We start from the raw sequence: 14,364 nt of genomic DNA, 5'->3' as shown, positions 1-14,364 counted from the left end.
TAGTAAAAGCCACTCACACACACCGGAGAGTTGGTGCCATAGCCAGGAAAAATGAGAAAACTAACCTACACGCCTTAACTTACATTACAACATAAGCATAGTCAGAGTAAGAGTCAAGGCGCCATCGCGTATCGCCCATCGCCAGCACCAGATCTCGTGTTCTGTTCTCTGGCTCCGACGCATCCCGGTAAGCTGCGCCTCTGCGGTTAGTGGTTAGTGTCATGCTAAAAAGGCTCCGGCGGTGCCTGGCGTGGCTGAAGCGGGATTTTCTTACGGACGGAGTACAGGTGTCAGTTTCCCGGCCTGCCAAGCCCTGGGCTTGGTACGGAATCAGCCATCCGGCAATAGTCGTTTTATTTCCGAAGACGGTGGTTTTGGATCCGTGGTTTTGCTCTTTGACCGTGAGAAACAGGTCTTTATCCTGGCTTTCTTTCTGGCTCTTGGCTTGTTTCCTGTAGATTGTGAATTGATAGGTTTCAATTGAGGTATTGTCCGTTCATACGCGGTGGTCTTTATTGGCTAGGACCATGCAGTGATCCGTTGTGGTGGGGAAAGACAATGACACTATCTCTTCTTTCGTAACTAGATCGGTCGTGGATGTTCGATTGTTGGGCTTGGCAGTCTTGGCATCTGTGGTGTCTGCTGCACTTGGAAGTTGTGATTGGGCAGGTTTCAAGGGGGTGCTGTTTAGCTTGTTTAGTGTGCAGCTTGGGGAAGTGGATTCATCCGGTATTTGCAAGCTCGGCTTGGGGGGTTATGGGGTTTCTGAATGTCGCCATTTACAGTACATTGTTTACAGTACAGGTAATTAATCCCACGTGTACTGTAACTTTTGTTTTTTTCAACCCGGCCCTGTCACAACACGAGCTTCGTGGGCCAATGGTGTTTGACAGATCACATATTCTGGCGCGGGACGTTGGCACTGGCCATCGCCCTTGCATAAAGTTCCCGGGGGCTGAAAGTAAAGTCGCACCTACACCGTACCTGGACCGGTGAATTGCAAGTTGCAGTCTTCAAGTCTATAGTTAGTAGAAGATACCAAACATAATTTTCATATTGACCATTTTCAATACAACAATACCACGGCCGGTGAACACTCAGGCACGTACTGGTGTTCGTTAGCTCCCCGATCGGACTCGCCGTGGATACTTCTCGGGAATCTTCCTCGACTGAATTATCCACCTCAATCCAGCTAAACTTGCCGGCTCGCGTGGTTGAAAAAAATGCACACGGCCATGTGATAGAATTGGGAAGGCGCTAAGATCGGCCGCCCGAGTGGCTCCCGAGCGGATCTGCATGGTTCCTGAACCACGAACTCACGAACCATCGAGAAATTGAACTTCATTGGCGATGCGCTTTGGATGCCCGGCGGTTGGCTGAAAAGATCACTCCACTGGAGCTACCGTTGGATTTTTTGAGGAGTCTGAAAATTCTGCACAGCGTCTGCACCCCTGATCCAAACCTCGGCAAGATCTCGCTGTTATCTCTGAAGCGAAAAAGGGCCACATTGCCGAATCGGGAGTCCCCGCTGGGCTAACGGTTTCAGAATGGCCCCCGATGGTCCCAAACGGTGCCAGCAAACTCCATTTGAATCCTCTTTTCAGCTCTCCAGCTTCATAATCTGATTTGCCACTTGCGATGAGCCAGCGCTAGCGATGCTGCGAACCTATGCTGCGACCGTTTGAACTCGCTTTCGGGTTCTTCTTCGGGCCCCGGCGAACGCGGAGGGAACGGTTCGCCCAAACTTCAGATCTAGACGTGTCCACTCATGCATGTTCAAAACAGATCGTGCTATGAGCCGCAGCTATGGACCCATGTCGGTTTCTCTTTCGTTACTGAAAAACGCCGACCTTGTACTTTATACCATTAGCGCAGTACTAATGCGAACCTAGTGGCTACCTTACTATACAGTCCTAGTCTCTGAGCAAGTGAGTTCGCTTATGCACAACAGAAAAGATTTGCACCCATTCCTACTGTATTTGTCTAGACGGACGGGCGAAGACGAGAGTCAATTCTAGCCAAGAGATAGATCGTAAATCCTGTCAATCATGCGAGTGACAGCCCCTGCAAATCCGCAAATCCCCGTCGCCATCGCTGGTCCCGAACTATCCGGCCCATGCCACGAGGTGGTGGCCGCCGCCACCAGCGGCCAACTCAGGGGTATCACCTGCACAAAACATATGCTGAAGAGACAGGGTGAGGCCTGCCCATGACTCCCAGAAGCGGTCTCATGCAGTGATTCACGCAGGGATATACCTACGTCGTGTTGGTCATGCATCCCAACATACAGTACCTCCCGGATGAGTTATCAATATTATCCGTTACAGTAGCATTGCGGCTGGACAAGAGCTTCCCAGGAAATCGAAGGCGCGACTCGACGTACAGTCTACAGCTGTGCGTCATGTCTTGGGTGTGACAAACGTATGACGCCAGCCTGGTTCCTGGAATAAACTGTTCGTCTCTTTCCGCTAGCATGGAACAGGTCAACTTGCAAACCTGGCCAGGCGTACTTCGGCCACTTTCTACATACATGTACATGCGTTGTTCCTGTTTCAATGCAGCGTGGTATTGCGCGCTTTCTTGTCACTTATAGTGCCTAATGACGCGGTGGCTATAGCGGTACTAAACCCAAAGTCTACAGTACATCCTACAGTAGTTCTATACTATGTCCCACACTGCTGTTTCAGTCATATGATTTACTATACCCGATACTTGAACGAGATTGAAGGAAGACCGCTGAGTACAGCTACTTAGGCTTTTGTCTCAAGATGTTCCAGATGGATGTAGCAAGAGATCAGTCTCATAATATGCAATACGATGTTCTCCATGCTGTTGAAACACCATGGCTTAGATATACCTTGCCAAGACTTAAGCGTCAACCGTGCAGGGCTATTTTGGGTTATTTCGAAACCGCGACACGACATTGGCTCTAGGCGTACATGACACTACATGCAGGTTTCAAGGATTGATCGGATCTCCGGTAACTCAAAGACATTGCAAAGAACAAGAATCATGGTCTGGATCGTGATCCGACAGAAAAAGGTCGATTTCTTCGTTGCTATATCCATATCCTGAGAGTATGGGTTGCTCGGTGATCTCGTATTCAGAGCCACATTGAGAGCGAGCCCTGGCTCTGTATAGCAGCGGAGGGTGCCACTATCGAATTCTGGTCCCAGTAACCAAGTGAGACTGCTTGAACCTACCAGATTTTTCACTCTTGCCACCCCCATTAACAGGTTTCTGTGAATGGCGGAAAATATGCAGCTCTAGAGTCTAGTGTTGAAAAGTATGTATCGAATCCTTGGCGAAAACGCGGAAATTTGAAAAATACAACGTATTGTAAGTTATCCACAGCAGACAGAACAAAGCCGATCACGATCACCCAGACAAAGAGGTACAGTAGGCAAATCACAATTTTTTTATTCTAATCGTTGCCTCCAAAGGCCTATATAGTATCAAAAAGTATGTTCTCATAAATCATCAGAAAATAGCAAAAACCGAAAAATGGCCCAAATAGAATAGATGCAATAATAACCTAATCCAACTTAAGCTGCCATCAAATCGACAAACTCATTCATCTTCTGTCCAAAGGATGCATAGTAGTCGGTAGACAAGTGAGTGATATACACCTCATCAGCTACCTTGCGCACTTCCTTAACAAGACCTCGAAGCGACTTGCCCTCGATAGCATCGGGGACAGAGTGCACGATGGCGCAAAGCTGAGAGCGATTGCTGTTATCGATGCTTGTGAATAGCTTCGCGCCTTGCCGTTCCTGGAAAGTGGTATAGGCCGCCTCGAAGACGACGGTGGAGTCAGCTGTTGCCAAGTACCGGGAGTCAGGGACGGCTCCCGGGTTGTGGACGACCTGTGGGATATGTCAGTTCGGTTCTGGTGTATGGCGTTCGCCTGTTTAATCCAGATGGGGAAGCCGATGTGATGCAGGTTGGATTGGGGGGGCGTATAGGTAAATATGAGGCGCTTGGGTAGACCAAAAAGCAATAAAGCAAGTTTGGTGTGAGTGGGCTTTGGATAGGTCTGGGGAAAGGGAGCCTTAGAATGGAAAAAGGCAAAACAAGGTAATTGAAATGAAAGACTTGTACAAATGCAGGTGTAGAGTAAGAGACAGGGGTGTTGTATGGTAAGGTAACGAGGAGGGCTTTTGGAACTTGGACTCACGAATTGATCAGGACCAAGGCTCTCCAGGTCTTTGACAAAGTCAGTCAGACCCTGCAAATAGGTCAAAGTTTGAGCATCGTATTGTTGGGGCGTTTCATCGAAGAAGATTCCCTGAACCGCCAGGTTGGGGTTAGAGGAATTGGTAGGCCAGTCGGCATAGGTCTGGATATCCTTGCGAATGGCCGAAACATTGCGCTTTGCGTACGAGGTGTAAACGTAACCCAAAAGACGAACATTTTCGTAAGAGGAGAGATTGGGAATTTCACGGGTATAATTCGCATCCGGGAGCGAGTCAGGCCCTGGACCATTTCCTGGATTGATTACGACGGTAAAGTTGACATCAGGGTGAGCAGAGATGCTGTAATGATTAATGTTAGGGGGTAATTCCTTTTCTAGATATGTGACGGTTTTGGCGCCCAAACAGCCTAGCATAATTCCCCATGCGATTGTGTGGCACCGGCCACCAGCCGCCTGAGATTGAATATGGCATCTCGGGCGAAGCGGAGCTAGGGGAGGGGGATGGCTTGGGTGGAATGGAAAGGGTTCGAACATACACATTTTCCAGCGGCGTCCACGCCCCAGGAGCAGGGTATACGTAGAGCGGAACAAAGACTTTAGCCTTAGGACCCATGTTGTTCTTCTTGTGCAGAGTCGTGACGACGACTGAGGGGACCACGGCGACAATAATCACGACGAGAGCGACAATTGCCAAGAGAACTCTGGAGCGAGTGGATTTTAAACATCCGCGCTTGCTCACGTGTTTTTCGGTATCAGACATAGTGGTATACTTCACGTTACAGCGTTGAGAGTTGAAGTGGATTCAAGAAACAACCCCTAGATATCTGGAAGTGGACAGGACTAAAAAACAACCACGATTTGCACTTGGCCACTCCCAAGACTTTTGCGGCCGAGAAATACGGAGCGGGTCTCGACCCAAGATGCAGAAAGGGTCTTAGATGAGAAATAAAACAAATAAAAAATGATTAAAAATACATTTATTTCTTAGCCTGAGCTGAGGCCCTGACGTACCAGCCATGTGGAGGCCTTTTTAGGGCATTTTCAATGTACAAAATGATATCCCCCCCAAGGCCCAGCCGCAGGTATGGCCCACAAGGGGGGATCCTGCCCGATGGTTCTGTTCCGATTTTTGCTTGCTTTTGCCCCTATTATAGTCTCTTTGTTCTTTTTTTACTCCGCTTATGTTTGTTCCATATGTTCCTGGCCTTTCCTTTTTTGCCGGCGGGGATAGGTGCTGATTGCTCATTCGTCCGGTAAGGATGATACAATAGATGAACTGAAGCGAAAGGTCCGAGTGAGGCAACACAGGTGCCAGTCTTGGTTTTTTGTATAAAACCTTGGTGGGAGGCCCGCCAGAGAGCTTGGATATCTTGGTCTTGATCACAGATTAACACAAGCCCATTTCATCTCTTTTTCTTCGGTAGTACAGACCAAGTGTCGGTTGCCTGTTTAATTATCATAATGTTTGTACCCACCTCATTGCCTTCGTCAAGGTCAGACAGTCGTCGACGCTCGGATGCAAGCACTCCATCAGAGCTTGCGTCTCCGTCGGTTGACACACCAGCAACTGAGCGTGGTGACTTGTTCGACAACATCGATGAGCTATTGCGCAACATCCCTTCGGAGAGCCACATCCTTGTCACCGGTGGTCTTGGCTTCATCGGAAGTCACACCACCCTAGAGCTTCTCAAGGCCAACTATAATGTCATTGTGATCGACAACCTGAGCAATGCATTCGAGAATGTTCTTGACCGCATCAGCAATTTGGCCCAGAAGCACCACGAAGAGAATGGCACCAAGATGCCTTCTTTGCGATTGCACGCACACGACTATCGCGACACCACTGCCTTGAAGCCTTTGCTTGAGGAGTACCGAGTCGCCTCCCGTTGGGGAAACGCCAAGTCAAAGATTGCCGGTGTCATTCACTTCGCAGCCTACAAGGCTGTTGAGGAGAGCATCCGCAACCCATTGAAGTATTACTCCAACAACGTGAGTGGCCTGGTCGACTTTGCAACCACTCTTGGAGACTTTGGCATCAAAACTTTCATTTTCTCATCTTCCGCCACTGTGTACGGAACATTGGCCACTTCTGGTCTTCCGTTGAAGGAGGAGCTCTGTGTGCACAAAGAAGAGATGTACACAAACGAGGAAGGCACACAAGAGAAAATCCAACCAGGATGCACTGGTATCACCAACCCGTATGGACGCACTAAGTGGATGTGTGAGACAATCTTGGCCGACCTGGCCGTCTCGGACCCTGAGTGGACCATTGTTGCCCTTCGGTACTTCAACCCCGTCGGATGTGATTCCTCCGGTCTGTTGGGCGAGGACCCCAGACAGGCCCCGACAAACCTGCTCCCTGTAGTGGTCAAGGTTATGACTGGCCAGTACTCCGAGCTTTCGATGTTTGGAACTGACTGGGACACCGAGGACGGCACTGCGGTTCGTGACTTCATCCACGTCAGTGATCTGGCGCGTGGCCATATTGCTGCACTCAGCTCTGCCAACGAAGGCAAGCTGAGCGGCAACTTCCGTACCTTTAACCTCGGAACTGGAAAGGGCAATTCCGTGATGGACGTGGTGAGCACCATGGAAGGCGTCATTTCCAAGCCCATTGCTCGTCGGGCAGCACCCCGACGCGAGGGCGATGTTGGATCATGCGTTGCTGTTGTTGACCGATCCACCGAAGAGCTGCAGTGGAAAACCGAGAAAACTTTGAAGGATGCTTGCCAGGATATTTGCAATTTCCTCGAGGTCAGTGGTCTGTCTTCATAGCATGATGCTGTGCTTGGATCTTTTTTGTTTTTCTTTGTCACTTTCCCCCTGTTCTTAATACCTGCCTCCTGGAACAGGGGTATCTTGGAAGCATGTCCCGGTATAATGATTATATGTTATTTATTGCATCTTATTGCATCAGCCTGTTGTTAGAGTTGCATCACCTGTTTGCATTCTCTTTGTGTTTTGTCGGATGTATATCTCCATCCATGTACTTTCTGTGTCCCTAGACGCGAATGAATCAAAAGTTTCATAACTGAATATTGATGACTGGTACTCTGGCAGACGTAAAGGGGTTGTTAAACACAGTAAAGAAGTGCGGAGGTGTGGAGGGGAAGCAGCTAGAGACCCCAGTTCGTGCCTAAGGCATGAATATATTCGATGTGAATATCACGTGACTCTGTGTATATTAACATCCACGTCGTATCAGGCTGTTATAGGGGTCATTCTTCAATGATATCTTGCAATATTATTCCTAGCCTTGATCAAACTTCCCAACTGCAGACCCTAGTATCTCGGCACAAGAGAAAAACCCAAGCAAGGAAACGAAGTAATGGAGCACGTGACCTGTCTCCGGCTTGGCATCAAATATGCCGCAGTTTTCTGCGACTCCGTGAACGCGACGGACTCATCGGGTGTAACTTCAACACATTGGGATTTCTCATCACCTCTAGTCCCAATTGAACTTCAATAAGGCCACCTCCATCAATTTCCGCCTTTTGCCTTCCCTCGTCATCATGATCTGCAAAAGCTGCCGCTCAACTTTGCTGTCCCGGCTCAACCAGCCCGTTGTGACTCGGACAACCTCGACATGCGCGCGCCAATTACCTATTGCTCGCACTCAATTCCGGTCATACAGCAGTGACAACAATGCCTCCGTTGCTGCTACTCCTTCTCCACCAGCTCCCCGCCAGCCCACGGTCGGCGACCTCTCTACCCCGTCCGCCATTTCCTCCGCAACCCCAGGCGTCTCCCAGCCATTGAGCACCCCCGAAGGCGTTCACGTCGATGTGAACCCCGGTGCCTCTACAAAACCCACTGCTGTTCGCCCACCCAGCAGCTGCCCGGCCGGCACTAAGCTGAACGGACTCAACTACTTCAAAAACAAGCCAGACGTTTTCGCCAAGGACGATTCCGAGTACCCGGACTGGCTTTGGGGTCTCCTTGGCGATGGTGCCAAAGACGCCAAGTCCAAGAAGGGTGGCGTTGACCCAAGCAGTATGTTTTCCTGGATTTGCTCAAGTTGGTGATTAGGTGATGTGCTAACCCCATGACAGCCTTGAACAAGAAGCAACGAAAGCGCTACGAAAAGAAGATTGCAGCTCGCACTGGTCCTCTCGCTGCTACGGTCCCTGCTCACCACCACGCCCACGATATCACCCCCGCTTCTTACAACCGCGACGGTGCCTCAACAGACGCTATGGCCGATGCTACTGCAGGTCACGATCAGCGCTCAGAGGTCATCAAGAGTGCCCGTGAGGCCAGACGGAAGGCCATTAAGGAATCTAACTTCCTGCGTGGTCTGTAAGCTTATTGCGTGGATCAGCTGGAAATATGTCTGGAAAATTGTGGAGCGATTGTACTTTTCTTGTTTCGCAGGCGATCCAAACCGCCTCGACATTGCATTGAATATTGGATAGACCGGACTATACAAGCCCGGGATGTATTATTACATTGATTTGGTTTTTTTGATTGTGCTATATATCAAATGACAGTTGTCTTACATGTCACTTCTCACGAGCCCAGACCTACCTGACCATCCCGCAGCATACCCCGACCTCGATACATCAATCTACTGAGGGATCGGCCACTCTCTCTCTTCGCCCTGACCCTCCAACCAAGGCAAGCAGGCCTCATAAAGTGCCTTAAACTCTCCACCACCCAGAACCAAGATCTTATCAAAAACATCCCGATCAAAGCGATTGAAGAACGCCAAGATACAAGCCAAAGTAAAATCAGCATACCCAGGCTTCTCTCCTTCCAAAAATGGTCCCTTCTTCCCCTCCCGCCCCTTGAGCATCTTGATCAAAGGCTCACTCTCCTTCTCAATGACCTCCCAAAGCGCAACCAACGACTCCTCATCCTTCGGCCGAACCTCGGAAAGCGGCTTTCCAAAAGTCTGAGCACGCGTCCGCTCAAAGTATTCCTGGCCTCGAGGATCCAAATGTCCAGGCACATTAGGAATAATCAGAGATCTGATACTTGGCGAGAGAAGCGCCGCGATCTTCCGCACGGCAAGAAGGATCACGTAGCTCGCGTCGCCGGAAGGGAAGAGTGGCGGCGAGGGGTAAAGCTCGTCCAGGTATGTGGCAATGGCCTCGGAGTCCATAAGGGCGCCATCTGGGTTTGCTTTTATCGCGCCCTTGTGGGTGATTGCTGGGAGCGTGTATGGCACTGCCACCTTGTGCGGTGGTACGTCCAGGCTCTTTAGTAGGATTGCAATGTCTGGGTATGAGACCCAGCTTTGGGTATAGGGAATTCTCTTGTAGTTAAGAACCATTCTGGTCTTGAGGGTGTTTGGGGACCATGACTTGTCCGGGCCTGGGGTTGATTAGCTTTGGGTGTTTTTTGGAGGATGTTGTGCATGTACCTGTGAAGTCGGACCAGAGGTCGAACAGGTGGATCTTTTCAGAGCTGGCCATTTTGGCTTGGTCTACTTTGTTTCTTTTGGATATAGAGGTTGACGTAGGAGGTTAGTCTGGGGAGGGTGTGTTATATAATTTTCAGGGCGATTGCAGGAATGCGGGGCAAGTTGATTTATCAGCTCGGACATCCGGTGTGATGTTTACAAATTATCGTTGGACTCATTTTAGGACTGGAGGCTCATTGGATGCATTGGATCTGTATAACATTGCTGGGGCTTAGTGTCTATGATGATAAGTGTGTGTCCAATAGTACAGAGAGGCTAACTCGTGCACAACTGTCGTCTGGATATTGGCCACGCGTCAATTTGAATAGAGATCCAGGAGGATTGAAAAACAATCTCACATAGAGAGAGAGCCGTTGACGTTGAAATGACTCTATATCTGCAAGTATGTGAATCTCCCAATGCCAAGTTCACGCCACGTGGATAGAGTCTCGTGGACGCACGGTTCACATTCAAGACTTCACCCATCATCTTTCTCCTTTCTGTTAGCATTGCGATATAAAGTCGACTATAAACAACCTTGAGCCTTGAGACGCCAAAGTTTCTGAAACAAGCCAGCGGGGCATCGGTAATCTCTTGCCAATAAGCACAGCTGCCCCTCCAAGGTACCAATATCAGCTTATGATTCTTATCAACTCACGTGGATCGAAGATTAACAGGAGAACAGCCACAAATGGAGAAAGTCGAGGAGAAAGTTGAAGCCCTCGTGGACCGTGCTCGGCATTTGACACTGCATCAGTCACCTAAAGAGGAACACACTGTTGAGAAGTTTCACTCGACTGTCGACGATCATATTCAGAAGATATACAAGGCGCTTCAGAAGGATGCGCCGACAACTCGTTATTTCCTGACGGAGATTCAACATGATACTTCTGCACCAGTTTCTACAGAGGCAGTCTCTGACGCGTTGGCCTCTGTTGACGCTTTCCGGGAATACATGAAGAATGAGATTTCTTGTGCGATGGCACCCGAAGAGGCATTGGATATCTCCGCTCCTCTGTCGGATTACTTTATCTCTTCTAGTCACAACACGTACTTGACTGGTAATCAGCTGTACAGTGATGCCGCTGCTAGTGCTTATACATCCGTGAGTAGTTGGCTTCATGACTAAATCCATATCTCGCCAACAATGACAGCGCAGAGACCATACTGATGTCCAACCCTCTTGTAGGTTCTACTACGTGGCTGTAGATCCGTTGAGATCGATGTCTGGGACGGAGAGCTCTCAACGCCAGACTCGAGCGATGACGAGATGAGCAGCGACAGCAGCAGCGACTCCGAAGACCAAGGCCAATCCTTGGGAAGCAAGCTGCGCGAAAAGGTCAGCTCAAAGTCTGAAAATCAAGGGAAGTCCACCAAAGAACCCAAGCAGTCAATGTCCTCCAAGTTGGAATCAAAATTGAATGGAGTGCTTCGCCGCAAGTCTGTCAAGTCACCGCCGAGAGAGGTGAGCGAGGAGACTGGTACAAGTCAGCTTCCGATTCGAGGCGAGCCTCGCGTGCTACATGGCCACACTCTCACAAAGGGAGCGACCTTCCGTGAAATCTGCTATGCTATCCGCGATAGTGCTTTCGTTGCTAGTGACCTTCCTGTGGTTATCAGTCTTGAAGTGCATGCGTGTCTGGAACAGCAGCAAATGATGGTGGATATAATGCAGGAGGCATGGAAGGGAATGCTCATTGAAGCCCTCCAGGCCGATGAGAAACTGCCATCGCTTGCGGATTTGAGAGGGAAGATCTTGATCAAGACCAAGGGGATACCGCTTAGTGGTGACAAGCCGGGGAATGAATCAGAAGAGAGCCTCACTCCGCAACAGTCGACCGATACGTCTGCGTCGCCCCAGCCGAAGCCACCGAAGCCGTCAAAGATATTTGAAGGTCTTGCTCAGATGGCTGTATACACTCGCGCGTATCATTTCAGCCATTTCGACCAACCCGGTATGAAACCACCTTTTCCTGGCCATCCAGTAGTATTTTAACCCTTCCACAGAGGCCAAGGTGCCAGTTCATGTATTCTCCTTGTCGGAAAAGGCAGCCCGCGAAGCCCACGTCACCCATCGCGATGCTCTGTTCGAACACAACCGAGCAGCGATGATGCGAATCTATCCTTACGCGTTCCGAGTCAACTCATCGAACCTCGACCCAACATTCTACTGGCGACGGGGCGCCCAGCTTGTGGCACTAAACTGGCAGAATCTCGACAAGGGCATGATGCTCAATCATGGCATGTTCGTGGGAACCCATGGGTGGAAACTGAAGCCGTCGGGCTACAGAAGTAGCCAAGCATCAACCAATGTAATCCCCCGCCGCAAAGTCATCCTCACAATCGAGGTGTACGCCGCACAAGACCTCTCTCTGCCTCCGGGTGAAAGCAGCGAAAAGGGATTCAACCCCTATGTGAACTGCCAGCTCCACGTGGAAGAACCAGAAGGCGAATTCGCCCCAGATGCAGACGACGCCAGCTCCGATACAGAGAAGACCAGCTATAAGCGCTGCACGAAGAGTTCTTCAGGGATCAACCCAGACTTCCAAGGCCAGAAATTGGACTTCCCGACCGTGACGGGAATAGTCGAGGAATTGAGCTTCCTACGGTAAGTGCATTTCCATTCCATTCCCCCCTTTCCCTTCTTCCCATCCCAAAGTACACACACTCCCAATACATGCACTCTCCGTACCGGACATGCATGTCGAGCCGATATGAAGTCATGTTCAGTACAGTACTCCGTGCATCATGCTTGTCCGTTGCATACTATTCACATTTTCTGCACGTCCCCTTTCTTGCATACCTATCCCCATCCTCGTTCCCATGCCCATCACCTATCACATAAGATCACATTTCCTCTCGTCATGCATGCAGCGACAAACCCTGCATTGTGATATCAGCCAAAGCAACCAGAAAAAGAAAGAAAAAGCACACCCCCTACCGTATGCCAACGCCCGCATACCCTGAAAGACTGGACATCCTCCTTTTCCTTTCTTTGCTTCTTCCCCGATTCCCATTTTGGCTGCTACTGCGTCTTTGACTTGCGGATGGACCTGCACACCCTCCCTGTCCATCTCATCTCCTCCCTCATTCTACAGTATCTCACCACCTCACCACATCTCTTTCCTTCCCGCTCATCTTCTTCACTCCTTCTTTGTGTTATCCACTTGCATGCAGACCCAGCCACATTCCCGCCCACGTACTGTGCTGTGTCCTCACACGCACACGTATACACGCGTGCACGCGCGCACGCACACTCCCCCATCGTGTCAAGCTCACTTCACTTATGTGTTCCCACATGATTACTTGGATACTATGCACCGGTCCCACTAACTCCACATTTGGTTTCTTTCAGGTTCAAGATCAAGGATGATGAGATCGGTCGGGATGCGTTGGCTGCTTGGGCTTGCATCCGGCTTGACCGGTTGCGGGAGGGGTATCGGCTTGTCCATCTTCATGATTGCTCGGGCGAGAAGAAGGGGGGTGTGTTGTTGGTCAAGATCTCCAAGGTTGTTTCTTAGATGCAGGAGAGAGACACAGAGAGAGAGTGGAGAGTGTATCTCCAGTTACTGTAGTTCGGATAGCGCGATATTTAAGACATATTGTGAGATTTTTTTTTCGAGGATTTGTCGATCGCTTTGGACAGTACTGTAGATGTGATAGACAAGCCACCAGAGCACTATACAGTAATGTATACAGTGTACAGTAGAGGATCGCACACAGCCCGGACCAGATGTTGTACAGCTCATTTCCCAGAGTGGAAGGTGACCGACTCTGGAGAGTCTGACAAATCTTCAAACACCGAGATCACATACATATGATTTCGAGGACCCCCGATCTCGATGGTGCGAGGGCCATCGCACAAGTCATAGCGAGGCATCGTCGGAGCAGACTGTTACACCGACAGAATCACTAAACCCTGGACTCACATCATGGCAGATAACCGTTATTGCGAGAGCCATCCAAACGTGATAGCCCCCGGTTCACTTGGTAGTGTCGGGTGGCGTCTGTATAAAGACATTAACGCCGAGCGGAGTACGGGGAGATTTCCTCCTTCCAGCTGAGACATCCCCTCATTGGCAGTACGGAGTAGGGCCGGCTGTCATTATCTTTGAGCGCTGCGTCATGCGCGGCATCGGTGCAGTGCAGTGAAGGATCAAAGAGAGTCAGGCATGTGTGCAGAACCTGGCAGCTGCAGATTATGTGCATCCCAGTAAGATATGTAGAGTCTTTTCCAGTTGTGAGATCATAAAAGTGGCGGTGACTGGGGTAAGTTAAACAAAGAATTGTTGTGAGCCGAAAGAGGGCAATCAGGGCGAGAGAGAACGTGGAGATCACTATTTCGGTTCTTTTGCTATTTTCTTTTCTTTTTCTAATGTGATGTTCTTCTTTTGGGGGGAGACGCAAACAAGAACGACCTGCATACGAGCCGCTGAACATACTATATGGTGACAGACTATCGGTGAGACCGAGGGATTCCGAGCAGGCAGAGCGTAAATCGAGTGGCCGCGTCCACTCAGGGAACGATCATCACGCCAAGCGATATGCATCAGATTGATCAACCTACAAGCCGACAACAGCCTCCAAACCCGCCTAGTGGGGGTCTCCAAGACCACACAGTTGATCGGTAAATCCTCCGAGGATTAAGTTGCCTGCAATCGCGCCACTGTGAGAGGTCGTGTATAGATCGGTGGCAGAAGTCAGGCCATGACCGCATCCTTCAGATGGCCCGGATGGTCTCGTTGTCCTTCTATGCTGGCCCCCT

At 50.0% G+C, this 14,364-nt stretch overlaps 5 protein-coding genes across 5 annotated transcripts; 3 read left to right on the top strand and 2 right to left on the bottom strand.

Annotated features, from left to right (window-relative positions):
* Nucleotides 1-3,545: 3,545 nt before the first annotated feature.
* Nucleotides 3,546-4,955, bottom strand: N7511_004235 (spherulation-specific family 4 protein; the record flags this gene model as incomplete). The annotated part of the gene is made up of 3 exons (XM_057126660.1): nt 3,546-3,866; nt 4,178-4,535; nt 4,732-4,955. The coding sequence occupies 3 exons, from the start codon at nt 4,953-4,955 to the stop codon at nt 3,546-3,548; spliced, it is 903 nt and encodes a 300-aa protein (XP_056985550.1).
* A 701-nt stretch (nt 4,956-5,656) lies between these two features.
* On the top strand, nt 5,657-6,970 carry N7511_004234 (NAD-dependent epimerase/dehydratase family protein; the record flags this gene model as incomplete). Its single annotated transcript, XM_057126659.1, has 1 exon — nt 5,657-6,970. One exon carries the CDS (start codon nt 5,657-5,659, stop codon nt 6,968-6,970), a length of 1,314 nt encoding a protein of 437 aa, XP_056985549.1.
* Nucleotides 6,971-7,707: 737 nt separating this feature from the next.
* On the top strand, nt 7,708-8,498 carry N7511_004233 (mitochondrial 54S ribosomal protein mL54; the record flags this gene model as incomplete). The annotated part of the gene is made up of 2 exons (XM_057126658.1): nt 7,708-8,188; nt 8,248-8,498. The coding sequence occupies 2 exons, from the start codon at nt 7,708-7,710 to the stop codon at nt 8,496-8,498; spliced, it is 732 nt and encodes a 243-aa protein (XP_056985548.1).
* Nucleotides 8,499-8,762: 264 nt separating this feature from the next.
* Nucleotides 8,763-9,612, bottom strand: N7511_004232 (uncharacterized protein; the record flags this gene model as incomplete). Its single annotated transcript, XM_057126657.1, has 2 exons — nt 8,763-9,511; nt 9,561-9,612. The coding sequence occupies 2 exons, from the start codon at nt 9,610-9,612 to the stop codon at nt 8,763-8,765; spliced, it is 801 nt and encodes a 266-aa protein (XP_056985547.1).
* Nucleotides 9,613-10,290: 678 nt separating this feature from the next.
* On the top strand, nt 10,291-13,120 carry N7511_004231 (putative phosphoinositide-specific phospholipase C; the record flags this gene model as incomplete). Its single annotated transcript, XM_057126656.1, has 4 exons — nt 10,291-10,704; nt 10,789-11,554; nt 11,607-12,207; nt 12,955-13,120. 4 exons carry the CDS (start codon nt 10,291-10,293, stop codon nt 13,118-13,120), a joined length of 1,947 nt encoding a protein of 648 aa, XP_056985546.1.
* Between the last annotated feature and the right edge of the window lie 1,244 nt (nt 13,121-14,364).

Source organism: Penicillium nucicola, assembly GCF_028828085.1.
Source record: "Penicillium nucicola strain IBT 29836 chromosome Unknown utg000003l, whole genome shotgun sequence".
NCBI lineage: Eukaryota > Fungi > Ascomycota > Eurotiomycetes > Eurotiales > Aspergillaceae > Penicillium > Penicillium nucicola.
This window is presented reverse-complemented; position numbering and strand designations above follow the sequence as displayed.